The sequence below is a fragment of the Lepidochelys olivacea genome (genome assembly GCF_965140295.1).
Source record: "Lepidochelys olivacea isolate rLepOli2 genome assembly, chromosome: 5".
NCBI lineage: Eukaryota > Metazoa > Chordata > Testudines > Cheloniidae > Lepidochelys > Lepidochelys olivacea.
In genome coordinates this window covers 96,273,132-96,297,739 of record NC_140415.1, presented here as the reverse complement: position 1 = coordinate 96,297,739, position 24,608 = coordinate 96,273,132, and the positions used below count along the sequence as shown (strand labels likewise).

The following is a 24,608-nucleotide window of genomic DNA, read 5'->3' as shown; positions in this document are numbered from 1 at the left end:
GGTGGAAGAATCCAGACAAAGTGTGTTTGGGGGGTCTCATTCAGCTATCCTCCAGTAGCTCTCGCAGTAGTTCCTGATGCATCTGTCCTTGGAGCTCATCACCAGAGCTAACTAGGACAGATGGGCTGCCCAAAATTCCTCTTTACACATCCATGTTCTGGAGCTCAGAGCTATCAGGTACACCTGTCTGCGCTTCCTACCCATGATAAAAGGACAGTCTGTCCACATAACGACAGACAACAGGGCCAGTATGTACCTCCATAAATCAACAATGGGGACTGAAATCCCCCTTTCCTCTCCACAGAGGCTATGAAATTATGGAATTGCTGAACAACCCATGATATCCTGCTCTGGATAGTCTACCTACCAAATCAAAACACTGTAGCTGAGGATTTCAGCAGGCGCTTCACTCAAGTTCATGGGTGGAAACTAGAGAAATCCATACTCAGACAGACAGATCTAAACTGGGGATTTCCAGAAACAGATCTCTTTGCCACTGTAGCCAGTGCAATGTTCTGTTAAAAGGGGAGGTTTGCATTGCTGTGCTCAGGAGGATGCCTTTCTCTTCTGGGTGGAGAACCTTGTATACAACTTACCTCTCCTGCTGCTGATCCTCAAGGTCCTAAACAGAATCAAACAGGACAAAGCCATGGTCATCTTGATTGCATCAACCTAGCTGAGATAGGTTTGGTTTCCTTATCTTCATCTCTCCTCCTGAGGAGCCATCAATCTCCTGTTGCTGGCCAGTCTTTTCATGCAGGACTCAGCTGAGGCCTAACCAGTGCCGAATAGAACAGTTCTGTTACGTCCCATGACTTGCATGCTATTCCTCTGTTAATGTAACTTCAAATTGCATTTTGCAACAGCATCGCAGTGCTAACTCAGGTTGACATTGTGATCCACCACAGCTCCTAGATCTTTCTCAGCAGTGCTGTTGCCAAGCCAGTTATAACCCATTCTATATTTGTACATTTAGTTTTCCTTCCCTAAATGTAGCACCTTGCATTTATCTTCGTTGAATTTCATTTTGTTGTATATAATAATCCAGTTCTCCAATTTATCAAGATCCCTCTGAATTTTAGCTCTGTTCTCTAAAGTGTTGGCAGCCCTCCTCCTCCTGCCCCTCCCAGCTTTGTGTCATCTGCAAATTTGATCAGTATGCTGTCATAGAATCATAGAATATCAGGGTTGGACGGGACCTCAGGAGGTCATCTAGTCCAACCCCCTGCTCAAAGCAGGACCAATCCCCAATTAAATCATCCCAGCCAGGGCTTTGTCAAGCCTGACCTTAAAAACCTCGAAGGAAGGAGATTCTACCACCTCCCTAGGTAACGCATTCCAGTGTTTCACCACCCTCCTAGTGAAAAAGTTTTTCCTAATATCCAACCTAAACCTACCCCACTGCAACTTGAGACCATTACTCCTTGTCCTGTCCTCTTCTACCACTGAGAATAGTCTAGAACCATCCTCTCTGGAACCACCTCTCAGGTAGTTGAAAGCAGTTATCAAATCCCCCCTCATTCTTCTCTTCTGCAGACTAAACAATCCTAGTTCCCTCAGCCTCTCCTTATAAGTCATGTGTTCCAGACTCCTAATCATTTTTGTTGCCCTTCGCTGGACTCTCTCCAGTTTCTCCACATCCTTCTTGTAGTGTGGGGCCCAAAACTGGACACAGTACTCCAGATGAGGCCTCACCAATGCCGAATAGAGGGGGACGATCACGTCCCTCGATCTGCTCGCTATGCCCCTACTTATACATCCCAAAATGCCATTGGCCTTCTTGGCAACAAGGGCACACTGTTGACTCATATCCAGCTTCTCGTCCACTGTCACCTCGGGTCCTTTTCCGCAGAACTGCTGCCTAGCCATTTGGTCCCTAGTCTGTAGCCGTGCATTGGGTTCTTCCGTCCTAAGTGCAGGACCCTGCACTTATCCTTATTGAACCTCATCAGATTTCTTTTGGCCCAATCCTCCAATTTGTCTAGGTCCCTCTGTATCCTATCCCTACCTTTCAGCGTATCTACCACGCCTCCTAGTTTAGTATCATCCGCAAATTTGCTGAGAGTGCAATCCACACCATCCTCCAGATCATTTATGAAGACATTGAACAAAACCAGCCCCAGGACCGACCCCAGAGGCACTCCACTTGACACCGGCTGCCAACTAGACATGGAGCCATTGATCACTACCCTTTGAGCCCGACAATCTAGCCAACTTTCTACCCACCTGTCTATTAACTACATCTAGGTAATTAATAAAGATGTTAACGTCGGACCCAGAACAGATCCCTGTGGAACCCACTTGAGACCTCTGTCCAATCTGACGACTGTGTCAAAACCCTTGCTGAGGTCTAAGTATATTAGGTCCCCTGCATTCCACAAAAAATGGAAACTAGGTCAGGTTACCAAGGATGAATATAAACAAGTAACACAAGATATAGGGACAAAAAAAGAAAGGCCGAGGCACAAAACGAGATTAAACTAGCTAGAGACATAAAGGGTAACAAGAAAACATTCTATAAATACATTAGAAGCAAGAGGAAAACCAAGAATGGAGAGGGAGAACAATAATAGAAAATGTGGAAATGGCAGAAGTGCTAAATGACCTTTTTGTTTGTTTTCACCAGAAAGGTTAGTATCGGTTGGATGTCTAACATAGTGAATGCCAGTGGAAATGAGGTAGGCTCAGAGGCTCAAATAGGGAAAGAACAATTTAAAAATTACTTAGACAAGTTAGATGTCTTCTAGTCACCAGGACCTGATGAAATACGTCCTAGAATACTCACAGAGCTGACCAAGTTGATATTTGAGCCATTTGCGATTACCTTCAAAAAGTCATGGAAGATGGGAGAGATTCCAAAGGACTGGAAAAGGGCAAATATAGTGCCAAACTATAAAAAGGGAAATAAGGACAACCAGGAGAATTACAGACCAGTCATCTTAACTTCAGTACTCGGAAAGATAATAGAGCAAATAATTAAGCAGTCAATTTACTAACACTTAGAAGTTATACTGTCATAAATAACAGTCAGCATGGATTTGTCAAGAACAAACGGTGTTAAACCAACCTAATAGCTTTCTTTGACAGGGTATCAAGCCTTGTGGATTGGGGAAAGCAGTAGGTGTGGTCTATCTAGATTTTAGTAAGGCTTTTGATACTGTCTCGCATGACCTTCTCATAAACAAACTAGGAAATACAACCTAGATGGAGGTACTATAAGGTGGATGCATAACTGGTTGGAAAACGACAGGTTTCAGAGTAACAGCCGTGTTAGTCTGTATTCACAAAAAGAAAAGGAGTACTTGTGGCACCTTAGAGACTAACCAGTTTATTTGAGCATAAGCTTTCAAGCCTATCGGTGTTTCACAGTCAAACTGGAAGGGCATATTGAGTGAGGTCCTGCAGGGATCCGTTCTGGTTCCGGTGCTGTTTAATATCTTTATGTTAATCAAATGATTTAGACAATGGCATGGAGAGTACACTTACAAAGTTTGCAGACTATACCCAGCTGGGAGGGGTTGAAAGTGCTTTGGAGCATAGGATTAACATTCAAAATGATCTGGATAAACCGGAGAAATGGTCTGAAGTAAATAGGATGAAATTCAATAAGGAGAAATGCAAAGTACTCTACTTAAGAAGGAACAATCAGTTGCACATATACAAAATGGGGAATGACTGCCTAGGAAGGAGTACTGCAGAAAGGGATCTAGGGGTCATAATGGATCACAAGTTAAATATGAGTCTACAGTGTAACCCTGATGTTTGCTTTTTTATTTTTACAACATGGGATGTATTAGCAGGAGTGTTTGTAAGCAAGACATGAGAAGTAATTCTTCTGCTGTACTGTGTGCTTATTAGATATCAACTGGAGAATTTGTGTCCAGTTCTGGGTACCACATTTCAGGAAAGATGTGGATAAATTGGAGAAAGTCCAGACAAGAGCAACAAAATTAATTAAAAGTTTAGACAACGTGACCCAGGAGGGAAGACTGAAAAATTGGATTTGTTTAGTCTGGTGAGGAGAAGACTGAAAGGGGACATAACAGTTTTCAAGTACAGAAAAGATTGTTACAAGGAGGGACAAAAAATGTTCTCGTTAATTTCTGAGGATAGGACAAGAAGCAATGGGCTTAAATTGCAGCAAGGGTCGTTTAAGTTGGACATTAAGAAAAACTTCCTGTCAGAGTGGTTAAGCGGAATAAATTTTGACCAGGGAGGTTGTGAAATCTCCATCATTGGAGATTTTTAAAGAGCAGGTTAGACAAATGCCCATTGGAGATGATCTAGATCATGCTCAGGCCTGCCATGGATGCAGGGGACTGGACTAGATGACCTCTTGGATTAGATCCAGTCTTACGATTCTGTGATTCCCTCTATCCACCAAACCAGTTACCCTGTCATGGAAGGAAATCAAGCTGGTTTGATGTGATTTGTTCTTATTAAATCCATGCTGGCTGCTAGTGATTATCCCTTCATCTCCCGGTATTTGCAGATTGAATGTTTTATGTATTGCTTTAGTACAGGGGTTCTCAAATTTCATTGCACTGGGACCCCCTTCTGACCAAAAGAAATTACTACATAACCCCAGGAAGGGGGACCAAAACCTAAGCTTGCCTGAGCCCCAGTGCCCCAGGTGGGATGGGCCAAAGCCCAAGGGCTTCAGCCCCAGGCTGGGGGCCTGTAACCTGAGCCCCACCACCCAGGGCTGAAGCCCTTGGGCTTTGGCTTTCGCCATGGGTGGTGGGGCTTAGGCTTTGGCCCCGGGCCCAGACACTTCTAACTCCAGCCTTGGCGACTCAAAATGGGCTTCCAACCCACTTTGGGGTCCCAGCCCAGAGTTTGAGAACTGCTGCTCTAGTAGCTTCCCTGGTATCAAACTCAGGCTGACTGGTCTTCCCCTGCTCCTCCTTTTAAAGATGGGCACTATGTTAGCCCTTCGCCAAGCTTCCGGGACAAAAGAACGGCCATACTGGCTCAGACCAAAGGTCCATCTAGCCTAGTATCCTGTCTTCTGACAGTGGCCAATGCCAAGTGCTCCAGAGGGAATGAACAGAACAGGTAATCATCAACTGATTTATTCCCTGTTGCCCATTCCCAGCTTCTGGCAAATGGAGGCTAGGGACACCATCCTTGCCCATCCTGGCTAATAGCCACTGAAGGACCTATTCTCCATGAATTTATCTAGTTCTTTTTTGAACCCTGTTGTAGTCTTGGCCTTCACAATATCCTCTGGCAAAGAGTTCTACAGGTTGACTCTGCATTGTGTGAAGAAATATTTCCTTCTTTTTTTTTTTTTTAAACCTGCTGCCTGTTAATTTCATTTGGTGACCCCTAGTTCTTGTGTTATGAGAGGGAGTAAATAACACTTCCTTATTTACTTTCTCCACACCGGTCATGATTTTATAGACCTCTATCATATCCTCCCTTAGTCGTCTCTTTTCCAAGCTGAAAAGTGCCAGTCTTATTCTCTCATATGGAAGCTGTTCCGTACCCCTAATCATTTTTGTTGCCCTTTTCTGAACCTTTTCCAAGTCCAGTATATCTTTTTTTGAGATGGGCAGCCACATTTGCATGCAGTATTCAAGATGCGGGCAAACCATGGATTTATATTGTGGCAATATGATATTTTCTGTTTTATTATCTATCCCTTTCTTAATGATTCCCAACATTCTGTTCGCTTTTTTTGACTGCCGCTGCACATTGAGTGGATGTTTTCAGAGAGCTACCTACATTGAATCCAAGATCTTTCTTGAGTGGTAAAAGCTAATTTAGACCCCATCATTTTATATGTATAATTGGGATTATGTTTTCCAATGTGCATTACATTGCATATGTTAACATTGAATTTCATTTGCCATTTTGTTGCCCAGTTTTGAGAAATCCTTTTGTAGCTCTTCGCAGTCTGTCTGGGACTTAACTATCTTCAGTAGTTTTGTATCATCTACAAATTTTGCCACCTCACTTTTACCCCTTTTTCCTGATCATTTATGAATATGTTGAATCGGAGTGGTCCCAGTAGAGATGTCTGGGGGACACCACTATTTACCTCTCTCCATTCTGCAAACTGACCATTTATTCCTACCCTTTGATTCCTATCTTTTAACCAGTTACTAATCCACGAGATAACCTTCCCTCTTATCCCATGACTTCTGTTATCCATGATTTTGTAAATCTTATTGCCAGTGGCCTCTCTATATTTGTGGATAGATCCCCTCTTCAGCCTGTCAGGGTGTTTTATTTCATCTCCAGCCTCAGACTCTTGTGATGGACACATTCAAGCAGGACTGGAAGCTCATTTAGACATACTCCAGATAAAGGGCTTGTGGTCTTGGACGGAATCATGATTGCTCATAAATGTATTAAACTCCGAGCTATTTGTTTAGCCTTCAGGACTGTCCTACGCCTTCATTGAGGCATCACTGTCCAGATTCTAACAAACAGTCTGAGGGTGCTACACTATATAAACAGACAAGCGGGGGCAAAAATCTTTCTCTGTCTGGAGAATGGTGCATTTTTCGAGTCAGCCTAATAGGCTTTTTATGCCAGGGGCTGAGAACAATTTGGCAGATCATCTCAGTAGGAATTGCTCAGTAACTTGTGAGTGAGACTTTAAATACTAAATTCTGAATAAGGCATACCTGAAACAGGGGATAAGTAATTGTCATCTTTGCTACTGATGCAAATAAGAGTTGCCCCTTGTTTTGCTCCCAAGGGGGACTGAGTCCAGGCTCATTAGCAGCTGCTTTTCTTATTTGATAGGGAAAAGTTCTACTGTACTCTTGTTCCCCATTCTGTTAAACCCTGGAATCCTCAAGAAAATACAAGACAAGGCCCAGATAATATTGATAACTCCAGCCTCCAGTTCATGACTTTTGGTTTTCTGACCTGATGCACCTATCAGTCCATCCACCTCTTCCACTTCCAAATGTTCTGGCCATAAATTTTGCAGAACTATACTCTGGTACTCTATGTGTACATCTAACACATGGAGACTAGCTGGTTAAATTCTATTGATAAAAGCTGTTGGGTTTTTGGATTCAGAGCAGAAAGTCCTCTAACAAGGTTAACATATGAAGCTCAGTAAAAAAAAAAAATGTTTTTTGTTGTGGGCTATTCAGAGGCATATTCAACACTTAGTCAACTGTTTATTTTATTTTGGATTACTTGTTTCCCTGAAACAGTCTGGACTTTATTGCTATTAGATTGCATTTGACCACAATCTCTGTTTCATCTTTCATCTGGGGGTTATTTGCTCCCCCTGTGTTTCTGTATCAAGATTGCTAAAAGGACTAAGTCATATTTCGTTCAATTAAGGATTCTTTTCCTACATGGGATTTGAATGTGCCACTTCTATTATTATTATTGGATCCTCCCCTTGAGTCGTATGTTACTGTGTCCATTATTCCATTTTCCCATGTAAATGCCTTTTTAATAGCTATAATTTTGTGAATGAAATACAGGCTTTGATAATGGGTCTTCCTTACATAGTAAAGATGGGGTTACTCTCAAATCATACCCAAAATTTTTACCCAGAATGTTTGTTTTTCATATAAATCAATGTATTCATTTGCTGGTATCTTTCCCTTAGCATCGTTTCTCTCTGGGGAGATCAAACTTCATACACTCTCTATTTAAGCAGGGCTATATCCTTTTCTCTCTCTAGAACAGGGGTGGGCAAACTTTTTGGCCCAAGGGCCACATCAAGGTTGCGCAACTGTATGGAGGGCCGGGTAGGGAAGCCTGTGCCTCCGCAAACAGCCTGGCCCCCTGCCCCCTATCCTAACACTTCCTGCCCCCCTTGAACCCCTGACCCATCCAACCCCCCTCCCCCAACCGCCCCCCTGGGACCCCACCCCCTATCCAATTCCCCCTGTTCCCTGACTGCCTACCCCACCCCCCAGAACCTCTGCCCCATCCAACCGCACCCGGTCCCCTGACTGCCCCTCAGAACCCCTTGCCCCTTATCCAACCCCCTGCCCCCTAACCATGCTGGAGCAAGCCACACTGCTGCGCTGCCTGACAGGAGCGGCGGGCCAGAGCTCTGCCTGCACGGCGGTGTGGCTGCTGGGGAGGGGAGACAGTGGGGGAAAGGCCAGGGGCTGGCTAGTCTCCCTGGCCGGGAGCTCAGGGGCCGGGCAGGACGGTCCCGTGGGCCGGATGTTACCCTTGGGCCGTAGTTTGCCCACCTCTGCTCTAGAATGAAGCAATTTCCTGGATCAGTCAGGCTTTTTGTGGCTGTAGGTGGCAAATTTAAGGATCGGGCTGCTGCCTCTTGGAGGCCCTTGAAGTGGGTTTCAGAGTGCATTAAGATATCCTATGCATTGAATAAACTACTCTTTTCTTCAGGAGTTAGGGCACATTCTACTAGGGCTCAGGTGACATTGGCAGCTTGTTGTAGTGGAGCCCCTATTTCTGAGATTGTGTAGGGTAGCTACTTGAAGTTCTGTTCCTAAATTTACCAGTTGCTACTCCATTGTGACTGCTTCCAAATCCAGGTGTTCATTTCAGCAGGTCATTATTTAGGTAGGACTGTCACACAAACACACCTCCTTAAGAGGTAAGTGCTAGCTAAGCACCTGTCATGGGATCTCTAAGGACAAATGCTTGAGAAAGAGAGTTTAATTACCTTACAGTAACTGGAATTCTTGTAGGGTCTTTTCTTCACAGGTATCCCAGGACCCGTCGTCCTTCCCCACTGATAAAGAGTCCTTTACCTGGATGTTCTGTATTGGTGAAGGAACTGAGCAGTAGTTTGTGGCTGATCTACCTGTTCAGGGGCCTGAAGGCATATAGGACATGTGCACAGCCCCAACAGACATTGCTGGCTCAAAGATTGTGAGCTTGTGCACATGGGATGCACACTTACCTGGGATCTGGGTGGGCAAAAGCATCTCAAAGAACTCCAGTTACTATAAAGGAAATAACCTCTCTTTTGAGTGCCTCTTTGATTTCCCACTTACGGTATTTGGCATCTCTGGTATTAAGCTATGAACCTGCATAGAAAAGATGTGTGTGTTGGGGAATGCAGGATTGCCATCACACTTAAGATGACATCATTTGGCTCTGTCATTGTAAGAGAGCATGTCTCTTGATCGCCTCAGTTTTTTTGCCACCGCAGAGAGGTAAAGGAAGTACCTAGTGTGTCTGCAAATTAGTTATTGCATATTTTCATCCAGTTTCTTGTTATAGTTAGTTACATAGTTTAGAGTTATCTGTGTTGGGTTTCCTCCTGGAGCTACATTGTACCTGAATTGCACAGAAGGTTCAAAAGATGCACGTCTTGTTCAGTTGTATTTCCCAAGACAGATGCCCATGATAGGTTCCTGATGTGCCTGGGAAAGACTCACATCATAGCCCAGTGCATGACTTGCTGCTGCAACTTCTCTCTTCAAATGAGGAGGGACAGACAGTTGAGGCTGCAATTACACTTGGGGCTTGTCTACATGAACATTTAGTTCTCATCAAGGTGCGGTGTAAATCTACCCCACGTTAGTCTGCTGTGCACTAACTGTGCACGTGGATGGACCCTGTTGACATGTACTAATAGTTCCTTTGTGTGCTTTTATCTACTTAGTGTTGAAACAGAACTATAACAAATACTGAAACTTTAAGTACTTAAGAAACCAACACACTCCAGTGGGGTGGAGAGAAGGTATTGTTGCTTCTCTCATGGCAGGTGCTGTCTTTGTTCTGGGAGGCTACTTAATAGGGATGGTAGGCTGTCTGTAGAGCTGTTCTGATTAAGCAGCTTCTGTAGATCATAAATGTGAAGTTTCTATGTAAATAGAATTTAATTTCATGCAGGGCAATGCTTAGTGAAATCAGTATGCTAACATACGTCTTTTGTTTCTAGATACATACTTTTTAAGGATACTTGGTAGAAAAACTTTAGAAAATTGCACTTTATCTGCTGACAAAAATGGTATTTGTGTACTGAGTAAAAGCTGTTCCCCACAGCACTCCTCTCCTGGAGCTAGCATCATATTGTATATAAAAATGGGGAATTATCAACAAACTATGAACTTTTTACTGGTTCAAGCTACTGCATGCAACTACCACTAAAACCACAAACAGGAGCCCTTGAGTACTTTTTCCACAGAAGCTGCCTAAAGAATATCAGGAAAAAAAATTGAGGTCACCCTGCAGAAAACTTCACCTTGCTAATTTCTGGTTCATGAGTGGAGCTTGACAGTCATTGCAGGTGTATAGACCTACAGAAGATGTAGTCTGATAGTTTCAGTTAAGAAATTGAAAGCTTGGTCTAATTAAATCACTGGAAAGACTCCTGTAGTAGTTGTAGTAGTAGCTTTCGTAGTACTGAAGAATCCCAGTGATAGGCAGGTGTCCCATAATACTAGGTGGTGTACAAACAGATCAGAAAGACTGCCCATGCCCATTAACTTCAGTGGGTGTTGAGTTAGGCCCATAGTGTATTTTCTTTTGTTGTGTGGTCTGTTTGACTCTGATTTGATTGTACTAAGTCTAGACCTTTTTTCCTTTTCAGACCTCAGATCAAAATTGGAATCCATGTTTACATGATGAAGCTTCCAAGTTGTTCTATAAGGTAAAATATAGGCAGTGAATGCTATCATTATAACAAAACATTACTGGAGTAGGAGCCAGCTCCTGTGGGTTTATGTTTTTGCTAGGTAAAAGAGATCATCTATTTCTGTGTAATCAAAACTGGAGAGAGAGAGTGTGTGTGTCTGTTTGTGGAGCATTTGGCCATTTTAATATCCATGAAAAAACTAAAAATAATGGAAAGTACTGAAAGAGATCACAGTGTATTTGACTTCATAAGCATTCGGTTTTATTTTCAGCTTGTACGTCTCGATAACTTTTTTGCTTACTGGAATGTGAAGTCAGTGATGTTCTACCATGGAGGTTACGATGAATCTTTGGTAAGTCAAAGGTGACATAGTGTATCCTGTACTTCCATGTTTCATGATGTGAAATGTTCAATATAGTTCCTATTCATTAGAGATACAGTTCTGCTCTGATTAAAATCACAGGCAGTTTTGCTATTTGCAGGGTTGGGTTGTATGTTAGTAACTATTCTATTGGAAGAATACTGAATGTTAGATTAGCATACCACAAATATGTTGTGGTATAACTTATTCTTCTGTCTATCCCAAGTCACTCAAAATTACCAGTGCATTCTGTATGATGGAGTGGTGATGGTTGTTCACTCATTACATGGTTGTTAAAATCTTATGTCCTTAATGGAAGGATTTTATAGATTTAAATTGAGGGCAGACAGACTTGTTTTAAAATATATTCTGGTTTCAGAGATACTATTTCTTCTTAACACATTTAAAAAAATATTTTATCCTTTGTTATATAAAAGTGTTTGTCTTGACGTGAAAATGAAGCTCTCAAACTTTATTTTTTTTTTAAATAGAATAATTTAAAGCATGGAGTTGCCTGCCACAACATGATTCCAGAAGGTTATGATTTTGGTAAGTGTTTCTTTCACTTTCTGTACTTTCAATACTTAACAGACTATTTCACTTTTATTTTAAAAGTACTTTATTTTTAAATGAAAGTTTTACTTTTATTTAAGAACTTAAAGAACATATCACACCTCTCTTCCAAAACACTGATTAATTTCTTTCTGCAATAGAGGACTATGTTATATTTGTGTCTTTACATTTGCCATAGGCATTACAGCATGTAAATTTATTCTATAGAAATGTTTTTGCTTAAGAACTAAAATAGATAGCAATTATAAACCATACATTTAATGTTACCATTCCTTGTTGTTCATATAACAGATGAACTGAATTTTAAAATAACAAAAGCTTTAACAGTAATAATAAACACTTAAATGAAGAAAATACAGCTCTGTATGATGCTGGACTAATAGTTTTAGTGTTAACTAAATTGTATTGAGGGTGTTTTATTTTTTTTGAAAAAAGGTACAGTAGCAGCCACCCATAAGTGTCAGTCAGTAAAAATGCATTGTTCTATTAGTTGTACTGTGATCTCATGTTCATATTTTTCTTTTGTACTTCATTTTGAGGAGCATCACTAATTGTAAAGGAGTGAATCCCACAGTTAGTCTGTTGCACAAAATTTGCTTTTTCGTACATTGTCTTACTGAGAGGTATGCTCATGGTAAATTTGCGGAAGGAAGAATACAACCAAAGGCAAGGTCTGCCTTTGGAGCCTGCAAATGTGAATTGTCAATTTTTGTAACTTCTAAATGTCAACAATACTTTTGGCTATTTTTAGTATTCAAAACAATTGCAGTTATAATGTTAACTGGTTACAGGGTCATCAAGGTGAAAAGCTTCATTGTGTCTCCCCCACTCTCCACAAAAGTTCCAGTTTGTAGCTTATTCAGTTGTTCCTACACCTTGTTCTTTTACAGTCACCCAGGACTGGTCTGTGAGGCCTGCAACTATGGGTTCCCCTGGGTTCTGAGGCTGGAAGAGGGACTACTCAGGTAGTTTCCAACAGCTTTAAGGCCTGTTGTGAACTTTTTTCAGACTGTTCGCCTCTCTGTGGAATTATCAGGGCAATCCCTAGCAGTAGTGGTGGAGCTCTGAGCTCCCTTGCTGCACATCAGAGAAGCCAAAGGATCAAGGAACTTGACCCCCTTAATCCCCCACACCTTCAGAAGTAGTAAAGCCAGGTAGGGATGGACGGTCATGATGTTGTGGGGACTACTACAGCCAAGTTCCATGTCTTTCTTTGTGGAACTTAGAAGTACCGCAGTACTGGACACTGGGCTTCTGGATGTATCCCTTGCAGATAGCAAATAACTGGGATACTTTACAATAACCCCTCACAAATGGAGGAAGACAGGAGAGACCCTATGAGAGAGAGGAAGGATGAACCCATGTAAGAGTAGAAAGGAGTCATCATGAGAGACCTTGACAATGTGGATAGGGGAAGGAGAAGAAGTTGTGAAATATAGAAGGATCAAAGAGGGCAGAAATCAAGTGTAAAGAGGAGCAAATAGAAAAGGAACAATACAGTATGTGGAAGAGAACAACAGAGGTGAGTCAAAAATAATTTATTTAGAGGAGAGAAATGGAAGGATTTCAGAAAGGAAGAGGAGAGAAGATTGATGAGCTAAAAGGGAAAGAAGAATAAGGAAAATGGTCAGATGGAAGGGAGGAGGAAGAAAATGATAGAGTTGGAAAACAAGGTAGAGAAAATGAGGGAACAAGAGGAGACAGATACTCATAAACTTTTAGGTTAGTTAATGTTACATATTCTCCTTTATCTTATTGTATTTCTATGGCTGATGTCCTGTATATTTTTAAGTTTGAAAGAAATGTCAGGTGAGTTCAGTAAGTAAGTTCATTTGGTACAGTTCCACGTGGGAGATTATTAGTTAAATTGGAAATGAGGATTAATTTGAGAAGTAAAAGGTGGATAAGGAACTGGTTAAAGGGGAGACTACAATGGGTCATACTGAAAGGTGAAAGGTCAAGCTGGTGGGAGGTTACTAGTGGAGTTCCTCGGATTGGTATTGGGGCTGATCTTATTTAACATTTTTATTGTTGATCTTGGCACAAAAAGTCGGTGTACGCTAATAAAATTTGTGGGTGACACAAAGTTGGGAGGTATTGCCAATACAGAGGAGGACTGGAATAACAGACAAGAATCTGGATGACGTTGTAAACTGGAGTAATAGAAAAGGGATGAAAATTAATAGTGCAAAATGCAATGTCATGCATTTAGGGACTAACAACAAGAATTTTTGCTATAAGCTGGGGACTCACCAGTTGGAAGTGACAGAGAAAGAGAGATACCTGGGTATATAGGTTGATCACAGCATGACTATGAGCCTGTGCAAAAGGCTAATACAGTCCTAGGATACATCGAGTGAGGTATTTCCAGTAGAGACAGTGAAGTGTTAGTACCATTATACAAGGCACTGGTGAGACATCTGGAATACTGTGTGCAATGCTGGTTTCCCATGTTTAAGAAGGATTAATTCAAACTGGAACAGGTGCAGAGAGAGGCTACTAGAATGATCTGAGGAATGGAAAACCTATCTTATGAGAGACTCAGAGTTTAGCCTAACCAATAGAAGGCTGAGGGGAGATATGATTACTCTGTATAAATGATAATTATACTCTGTATAAAGGAATAAATACCAGGGAGAGAGACGACAACAACTTTAGGTTTGAAATTAGGTGAAGGTTTCTAACCGTAAGAGGAGTGAAGTTCTGGAGCAGCCTCCCAAGGGGAGCAGTGGGGGCAAAAGCTTAACTGGCTTCAAGACTGAGCTTGATAAGTTTACGGAGGGGATGGGATGACAAAACTGTCTGTAGCAAAAATCCCCAATGGCTGGAGACAGGACACTAGATGGGGAGGGCTCTGAGTAAGACAGAGAATTCTTTTCCAGGTTTCTGCCTGGTGGGTCTTGCCCACATGCTCAGGATCTAACTGATCATCACATTTGGGGTCAGGAAGGAATTTCCCCTCGGGTCAGTTTGGCAGAGACCATGGGCATTTTTCACCTCCTCCTGCAGCCTGGGGCGTGGGTCACTTGCAGGTTTAAACTAGTGTAAATGATGAATTCTCTGTAACTTGAAGTCTTTAAACCAGGATTTGAGGACTTCAGTAACTCTGCCAGAGGTTACGGGTCTATTATAGGAGTGGGAGGGTGAGGTTCTGTGGCCTGCAATATGCAGGAGGTCAGACTAGATGATCATGATGGTCCCTTCTGACCTTGAAGTCTATGAGGGTATGGGGGTGGCCATTTTGAGTGTTAATATCATTCTTCACTCTGGATTCTGTAGACTTGGAGAGAAGGTAAAGAAAATAACCTAAAATTCACCAGTATGTGCATATACAACCCTCCAACAGATGCTTTTGAAGAATTATCATTTTAAAAAATCTTCAGATGTTGAAAACTACTCAAACAGGTGGGCAGCAATTCTACAGCAGATGAGGCTGGTATTGGTGTTGAAAGTAATCCTAATAATCATCTTGCTTGTCTTCTCCAAAATCTTAAAGCTAGCCCTGACTGTAAATGCTACATTGCGAAGCATTTAGTGCTGTTATGGTCTGTCATGGCAATAATCCTTCGAAAATACAAGTTTACTTTTTGTTTTGGTTGTAGATATTCCAGAGCAGCCATGCAGTCTGTCTTAAAGAATGGCAAATCTTTCAGCTCTCTGCTTAGGTTTCTTTCTTGAAAGTGTTCTCACGGGGTTTTGAAACTTATACTCCATTCATTTAACATTTTGCTATGGTTTAAATTTTTTTGGTGCTTCTTGGCAATCACAACGGCATGACCGTAACAACTATATTTTAACTGTACAGGGATGTTTAGCATATGTTGTTATAGATTATTTGATACTGCCATGAAAGTATATCATTTTGAATGTATAACTACCTTCCAAAAGGAAATAATACACTGTACAAAAATGGAATAATTTTCTGTTGTTATTTATCAATCAAAGTTACTTGTGTTGAGTCCTGGTGCCTTATGCTTATGTCATAGATATCCTCAGAAAACTGCTTGAAACTGTATGATGTATACAATCTCTGCTTACTGTAGGCATTTAGAATAACAAAGGAGATGGTTGTTTCTCTGAATACTCTAAATTCTCTTTTTTGAGTGGCTTCTGCATATTCCCACTCATGAGCTGCACCAGCTGTGTGCAACTCAGATGTTGGAACCTGACTAGCGGTGCCTGTTGGAATGCTCACGTGCCCCTTCCTGTTGGCTGTAAAAGGGAGCCATCTGTAAAACTCCAGCCATCTCAGTTCCTTCCACTTGCCAACTGTGATGGATTAGGCATCACTCTGGACCTTGGGTCCAGATAGTGCCTTTTAGATAGTGCCAAGCTAGTTTCAAAATTCTGTTTTTTAGATAACTTCCTATTGTTTTTTAAATAGTTACTGTTATGCAGTTACTTAGTATAGGGTTTTAATAGCTTAGTAAATTAGTTTTTATTATAAATTGTGTAGCATTGATAAGCTTCGGCTCTGGACTAAGATCTCATGGTGGATCTGAAGATCAGATAACTAGGCTTCAAATGCTGCGCCTTTTGCTCTTTGCTTTTTCCAGTGTTGGATGCACAAACATGCTCTCTTACCTCCCTCAGAGAAGGACATTCACCCTGCAGCTGTTTCATCTGTAGCACCTTTATCCTGAGAGTACAAATGGAGAGACAGAACAGGTTACAAGCCTTACTCCTTTGGGAGGCACTTGCAGCTTAACCTTGCAATTGGACAGTATGGTTGGCTATGAGAAAGGGCATAGACCAGCTTTGGTGACAAATGAATTTGTGGACAAGACTAAATGTCATAAGTTTATTGGAAAAGACCCAAAACTTATGGATCAGAAATCTGAGCCATTCCACAAACAAGAACTTCCTTGGCTCCTGTTGCATCAGAACAAAGTAGAGGATCATTACCTGGCAGTAGAGCTAAGAAGCACCTGGTTGTGACGACGGATCCAGCTGTAACACCAGTTCCCAGAGACCTGGTTCTTGTATAGAAACCATGGTTAGTCTTTAAGGTGCCACCGGACTTCGTGTTAGTCTGTATCCACAAAAACAAGGCTACCCCCTGATACTTGATACCGTTTAAGGGCTCAGTTGTCAAGACACAGAGAAGCAGCAAAGGGTGATATTGGATCTGTGTATCAGTTCTGATCCTTTTACCCCACCTCCTATAATGGGACTAGGGCAAATCCATTGCTCAGATGCCTCTTCCTTGATTAGATCTAGAGAGTGAAGATGTACAGAAGACATCTTCTCCAGAATCAAATGTAGCAGAAATGGCTGTACATGATAGCTTTTTTGGCTTTGGACTCTGTGTAATATAAGCAGTCTTAGAAAAATTCCATTGAAGGGGAGGAAATTATCTTTAGTATACATACAGGTATGTATTATATCTCAGTTTTAGCTGCAAGTAATCAACATCTAAGACTACATACAGGAATGGATAAAAAGTCTTACCCCAAACATGGCTTTTAAAAAGTAACCTACAAATCTTACTGTAAAATGTGTTTGGATGCCCCCAACTGCCAATTTAAATGAGGAGTAGGCAACATGTTATGAAGGAATTTTGTGAAGAGATTTGCAGGTCACTGTCAAATGACAAGATTAATAAATTAATTGGATTCTGTGTACAATAGTTGGATGTTGGCATTCACATTTTTAATGCTGTTATCCTGGAACCTTCATTAAGGTCCCAAGTATGCAATTGTATCCACAAAGGTGCCTCATTCCATCTATGCAGATGCAGCTTGCAGAATCGGGAGCCACGTAATGAATAGAAACCTGCCCTGAATATTTAGACAGCTATTAGTTTTCTACTGCTCCTCCTTAGTACTTCCCTGGATCCTGTGTCAATATGATGTAGATGTTTACTTGTACTCACACCTTAAGCTTCAAATCTAAGTCTATCATGTGTGTTCATCCCTTTAAGTACAGCTGACAGAATATGAAAGAGTTTACCAAAGTTTATTTTCATCAGTTGTCAGTATTTCATTTTCTTCATAATTTGCTGACACTTTCAATTTGCTGAACTGAAGATTTAGTGAAATTAATGTCCGTGCAGATACACCATACTCAAAGCAATGAATAGCTTTGTGTCTATAATATATTGGTGCAAATTGAGATCACGAGTAAAAATTCGAGAGAATAGTACTTGTCATATGGTAATAATTGGTGTAGTGAAATAAATATTATGGTTGAATGATTTTCCTAATGCAATAGAGAACTCGGCATCATAAGAGGCAAATAAAATTTAAGTTTTCCTGCAAATTGAGATTACTTCTTGAAATTCCTGACTTGTGATTCTGTTGAGGAGAATTTTGTAAATAAATTCCCTTTCAAATGTCCACTGGTTTGGGGTTTGGCTCAGTTCAAATTGAATACAATATATTTAAGTTGCCGTAATACAATCCTTATGTTCTGAAATGTGGTGTTTCAAGTGAGTGGCATGATGTAACTTTCAGTGGAGTCTATCTTGCGTGAATATTAGACTGTATTAAATAACTTACTTGTTTTCACATTTCAGTTTCTTTTAATTCACGTTTTTTTCTAAAATTTTATTTTCTAGTATTCCGTCCAATTTCCGCTAAAGCCAAACTCCGTATGAATCCTCGATCTGATTTTGACTTTTCTTCACCAAAAATGAACTTAGATGTAAATTTACAGGATATAGCCATTGAGTTCAATAAACCACAGGTAACATTTCTTTTGTGAGATTCAGTTGTTTGATTCAATAAAAATATCAGTGGATTTATTAGTCTGGAACTTCTTCTGAGTTTTTCAGAAATAATAAATAGCATAAAAAGTTACTGAAAGGAAATGTTCTATTAAAAGGAACCTACCAAATTAGACCTCTTTGAACCCTATAGTGTACTTGACCTTAAACAATTCTGCTTTGGAGACATTTTGGTTTATATTGTGTTTCTGTCTTTTTGCAAATTATAACATTTTGACTTGGTATATTTTGTATAGTACTTCAGTGTTATGGAGCTCCTTGAGTCTATTGATATGATGACCCGGAATCTGCCATACCGGAAGTACAGACCCGATGTTCCTTTGCACAACAATGCCAAGAAGTGGTAAAATCTCTTAAAAGCTTTTAAATAAATTTTTATAAATTGTTTACTTGAAATAATTTTCTGATGATAGTTTTCCTCTTTAAATGAGTGTGTTTCATAAATTCCCCACAGAAATTTTTGCTTATCTGAGTTTTACTTTATACATTTTGTAGATCTACTTCTCCCCCTACACTCTCTCTATCCTTTCCCCCACCAAGTTAGCTTGTGGCATCTTGGAGTGTATCGTGATTTTAACAGTGCATCACACTACAAGTTTTTATCTGTTACCATTGCAGTTTCCATGAAACTGATAATGCTGACAATACTTCATCAGATGAAGTGAGCTGTAGCTCACGAAAGCTTATGCTCAAATAAATTTGTTAGTTTCTAAGGTGCCACAAGTACTACTTCTCTTTTTGCAGATACAGACTAACACGGCTGCTACTCTGAAACCTGACAATACACTGATTCTTGTCCATTTCAATATATTTTTAGCTTACAAGGGAGGAACTGATCTGAATGGATACCTGATGTTATAATGGACATGTACACATCCACAAACCAAAATGAATTCATGCAAACTGCTTTCCTTGCTATATGTCAAGGCCAACTGTAAACCCCAGGAGACAGAACTCACTTTTAGGTAGCTAGGATATGGTTAAAGAGGATTTACAGTACTGCAGCTGTCATTCTGAGTATACTATCCTGTGTAGATCCACACTCACTCTCTTCTGCCTGTGAGTTTAAGGGTTTGTGCAACTGTGCTCTGGTTTTTAGTACTTTATAGTTTTTTTAAAAAAAGTGAATTGTTGCGAGACTAGGATACAGTAAATACAGCATACTTACTCAAATCTTGCAATTGTTGTCTTGAGCAGCACATTTCTAGAAACTTCTGAATTTGATAGCATTCTGTCTGGTATCTATACTCTGATTGTGGATGAAACTCCAGTGTGGCTGTGGAGGTCATTAGTTGAAGAATACTACCGTTAGCTATAAATACTTAGATCTTTTGCGTGGCGGTGAAGATAAAGTAGCATGCACTTTTTTCAAAAGCTCCCCACAGGTTTGCAGAAAACACTTGTACTTCAAAGGATTAGGACAAAGCAACCTATTAACCTCTGAGAAAAAAACTGTAACCTTTAAGTGATACCCTTCTGATGGACCAGAGTATTGGTATTTGACAAGGTGTTACGCCCTTGAGCAACTTGGTTCTATTTGGAGATGGGTCAGTGTGGAATGTGGAAAGAAGTGCTTTTAACTTTTACTGGTATATAACAAACACTTTAATTTGTTTTTGCATTAGGTGGAAATACATTATTAATGGTATTCTGGAAGTAAATGTTCAACCCAAGCTTAATATGTGGTCATGGGAACACATTCGACACCATAGAAAACAAGTGAAGAACTACAAAGAGATGTATAAAATGAAGATAACATCAAAGAACCCAAGTGAAGAGATCATAAAATTGTTAGAGGTTAGCATTTTCCATTTGATATTGAGCACCAAAACTTAGAAATATCTTAGATATAAATGGTCAGACACAGATGGTCAGAAATTCAGTAGTAAAATTCAGTAAAACTTACTAAAGGCCTGATATTGCAACCTTATTCAAATTGACTAGTAATATGCCTTGTAAGTAGTACAGTGGTACTAATTACATTGAGTAAGGGTTATAGACTGAGTCCTTAAATTAATGATTAGAGTGAAGAAAATTAGTGGTGTTTTCCTCTGGTTCTTGCCTTCAAAAATGAAATGCTTGGATTGTGTTGAAAGACCTATGCACTATATAACAAAGTATAAGAGTATAGTTATTAGCATTTTATGTAAGAACTGCCATACTGGGTCAGAGCAGTAGTCCATTTAGCCCAGTATCCTGTCGCCAGAAGTAGTCAATAACAGAGCTCAGGGGAGGTATAGAGAACAGAACAATTTTGGGAAGATCCACCTCTGTCTTCTGGCATTCAGAAATTTAGAGTCATCTCAAGCATGGGGTTGCATCCCTGACCACGTTAGCTTAGTAGCCATTGATGCACCTGTTTTCCATGAACTGATCTTTTTTCTTTTTTTTTAACCCGTTGCACTATATATATTTATATATAAATAAAATTAAGTAATATATCTTACCTCTTCTCTGCCACTCCTGCTAACTGTGTGTTGCCTCTGTGTGTTTTATTTGTGTAATTTAGATGGTAATTTAGAGAATTTGCCATTTTCTGTATCTGTAAAGCACTATTCGTGTCTATGGTGCAGTATAAATTATGGAGATGCTTGGTGATTCCTAGGTTTTGAGGGGTGGTGGCTAGACCAATTAGTAGGGAAATCCAGTCAATATCTTTGTCCTTTCAATTTTCTGTGTAGTGTTGTCTGGTTTCTCTTATATTTTTGAAATTAGGCTGAAATTAGGCCATAGCAGTGCTACTTTTCATTGTTGACAGTTTTTTTTTTTTTTTAAATGTCTTTACATAAAATTAGTAGAGGAGCTGGGTCGTGAATAGGTCTGTTGTAATGGGTAGTCTTAAAAAACAAAAACTGGAGTTAGTCATATTTAGCTGCTGATTCACATTGTAATTGAAAATTTACAACCATGCATTTAAATGTCTGATTGGGGCTGGATGTGTGCACAGCCTTTATCAGAAGCTTCTTTTTTCTGTCATGTTACTTTACAGAGGAGAAGATGCATAATGGTGCATATGCAACTATTGATGTGATACAATATTATGTAAGCAGCACTGCCATCTCTAGCTTGCATAGTCCTCCTGTCCCTTCATAAGCTTTTAGAAAAATATATCGGAAATTAATAAATAATTTAGTTTGGAAGCAGTTAAAGTTACTGTATACTTATGACATACCTGACACAAACCCACACAATTAAACAAATGAAAAGTTAAGTCGCCTACCTGTATGTACTCTACTCCTTTACCCACAGTGATGTTCTGCCTTCTGTTGTGATGTTGCCATAGAGCTTAATTTGAGCTCAGTGCAGTAACTATCTCATGAAGTACATGCACAAACATAAGCATAGTAAAGATCAACATCAGGCAACTGTGCTGTCGCTATGTCCCTTGAAGCTGAATGGATCATTATGCAACCATAAGTCATATTCTGTTAACTTCTTGGAATGAGAGGTGAGAGAACATGAGCTGATACAATTGAGGCACAAAGACGAGTGATTTAGTTACTCTGTTAGTTTTAAAAAGATAATTGACTTAGATAAAAATTTATCTTCTATTTTAGAAAGAGTGTGCTATGAAACTTGTTTTGAAGATGATGTTGAAATAGTGCCATGAGCTGTCTTTCTTCCAGCCAATATTTTCCTCACCTGATGTCAAGTGTAAAAAAGATCTACTTAAAATAACTAGATTTATTAGGTCACTTGTGTGTTAATTTTTAACAGAGTCCATTACAAAGTGTATCCAGCTTTTAATTTGAGTGTTAGGTTAGCTTTCATCTAAAAAAACCCATATAAAAATGGTTCTTTTATTGCATTTCTTGTTCGTAAAATATATCCTTTAAATGACAATTGCATTGTAATGTTAATTCGGTAAGGGTGTGTCAAGAGTAGAAACCAGTTGGAGGCCATGTTCCCCTTAAAATAATCTTATTTTTCCTGACAGTTATATTCATCTTTTTCTCCTTCACTACTCTCCAACCTATGAGTTCTCTACTTGTCAAATGGTTTCATTCCAAAATACAATTTTTGCACAAACCAGTTTCAAAATTCACCCAGATTTAAATATCTCTTGAGCTCAGTTGAGCTACAAACCCTGTAAATCACATAGTCCTTTTGAATGGGGATTTTCCAGTTTTGTTTTTTTAACCTTTCTTCATGGCTCATGGTAGTCCATACCATTTGGCTGCAATTGCCAGTTGAGAGCTCTCTACATCCATTTTTGTCGTTTTGTAATACTTTTGGCTGAAAGACACTATAAAAATGTACACTGTGATTGTTTTCAGAAGGTAGCATCATTAATAGATGAATTTTTCGTGTAGGGATCATCTCAAGTATTAGTAGGGGTAGTCAATAGGTAGACCCTGGGTCAAATCTGGACTGCCAGATGCTTTCGAATGGACTCCAAAATCTCTTTATTTACTTATTATTTTTTTATTATTTTCTCTGGATTCTTGACTTACCTTGACCAAGAAATTTGGACCTTGACAAAAATAATTGATTACCCTGGTATTACTATTTATTAGGTTATATAAGTTATTAAAAGTCTAGACCATTTAAAGGTAAGGTGGAATGGAACTAACAGTTGGAGATGACAGTGAAGTATTTATACTAATCATGTCTTCAGAGGGTAATATGTAAGGCATGCAGAAATAACCAGTATGTTGGACTACTATGTCTTGTGCCCTGGAATAGGAATCTAGATAGGATGTATCTTCAAATGACAGTGCTGGTAAGTAAATTAAAAACAGTAAAGATAAAATTATGCAGATAGATCTTACTAAAAATGCTATGTTCGTGAAATAAATATATTGTAAATAAGGAAAAATGCTTCAATTGCTCATTAATTGAGAATATGCTACTTTGCACTACAGATGGTTTGGGGCAAACAGTACAGAAAGTTGGAGCGTACAGTCACTGAATAAAACAATAACAGACTTTGTTAAATATATGAATCATGTATCATTTTTATTACCTGAGCAGTTAATATTGTATTTTTTTCTCTTACTTTCTAGGAATTTGAAAAGTCCCTGGATATATTTAACATCACTCTAGCAAGACAACAGGCAGAAGTTGAGGTAAAATTGCTATCATTAAGCTCAGTGAAAATAAAGCAATATATAAAATGGGATTTTGGATTGAGGAGTTCTTAAGCAGATAAATTCTTGGACTCCTGCCTTTTAATTGTAAAGTTTGCTGAGTTGCTCACTGTCTTCTTGCCTTTGATTGATAGTTACATGGGCGTGATTGGGCTGAGTCTGTCAGCAAGCAGCATCCTGAGTGGACAAGAACTTGGTGGCCCCATAATCTTCTTTAAATCAGCAGCGCAAATTTCTTTCCATTTTTAGCCCATACGGCTTGCTCTGAATATGTAATGGGTAAAGAACTGCATAACTTACCTTTTTCTCAGCTGCAGTACACACTTCATTATTTTATTCTTTCTTTTCCTTCCAGACAAATGACTGGAACTGAAACCACTATTTCATGTTGTCAAGGTTCCTTCCCCACTCTGAACTCTAGGGTACAGATGTGGGGACCCGCATGAAAGCCCCCTAAGCTTATTTCTACCAGCTTAGGTTAAAACCTGGTACGCTGCCACCACCCAGCGATTTAACAAAGAATCGGGAAGAGACCACTTGACAAAGAGACGGGAAGAGACGTCTTCCCCAAAATATCCCCCCAAGCCTTACACACCCCCTTTCCTGGGGAGGCTTGAGAATAATATCCTAACCAATTGGTTACAAAATGATCAAAGACCTAAACCCCTGGATCTTGGAACAATGGAAAAATGAGTCAGGTTCTTAAAAGAAGGATTTTATTTAAAAAAAAAAAAAAAAAGGGTAAAAATCATCTCTTTAAAATCAGGATGGAAAATACTTTACAGGGTATTCAGATTCAAAACACAGAGGATCCCCCTCTGGGGAAAGCGTTAAAGTTACAGAAAACAGGAATAAACTTCCCTCTTAACACAGGGAAAATTCACATAAAACAAAAGATAACCTAATCTGCCTTGTCTGGCTTACCTATACTGGTTGCAATATTGGAGACTTGGATTCGGATGGGTTGGAGAAGATGGATTTCTGTCTGGCCTCTCTGTCCCAAGAGAGAACAATCACAGAAACAAAGAACCCAAAACAAACCCTCTCTTTCCCCTGCCCAGATTTGAAAATATCTTTTGTCCCCATTGGTTCCTTTGGTCAGGTGCCAACCAGGTTATTTGAGCTTCTTAACCCTTTACAGGTAAGGAGGAATTTTAGGCTACCCTTATGGTTATGACACATGTACAGTACAAAGTTCCTGAAATTCTTGATTAATGTTGGTAGATGTTGTCCCAAATACAAGTAGCACAAAATAACTACACATTTGTAATCACGTAAGGTCAGATTCTGCCATCTTTACTTGGTTAG

At 39.8% G+C, this 24,608-nt stretch overlaps 1 protein-coding gene across 1 annotated transcript in view; it reads left to right on the top strand.

Moving 5' to 3' along the window:
- Positions 1–24,608, top strand: part of VPS13A (vacuolar protein sorting 13 homolog A) — a 262,402-nt gene that overhangs the window by 24,302 nt on the left and 213,492 nt on the right. Inside the window, exons 8-14 of the mRNA XM_084628103.1 lie at positions 10,505–10,564; positions 10,821–10,901; positions 11,402–11,459; positions 18,043–18,170; positions 18,447–18,553; positions 19,836–20,007; positions 23,217–23,279. Of these exons, the coding sequence (XP_084484229.1) occupies positions 10,505–10,564; positions 10,821–10,901; positions 11,402–11,459; positions 18,043–18,170; positions 18,447–18,553; positions 19,836–20,007; positions 23,217–23,279 (669 nt within the window). The remainder of the gene's footprint in view (positions 1–10,504; positions 10,565–10,820; positions 10,902–11,401; positions 11,460–18,042; positions 18,171–18,446; positions 18,554–19,835; positions 20,008–23,216; positions 23,280–24,608) is intronic.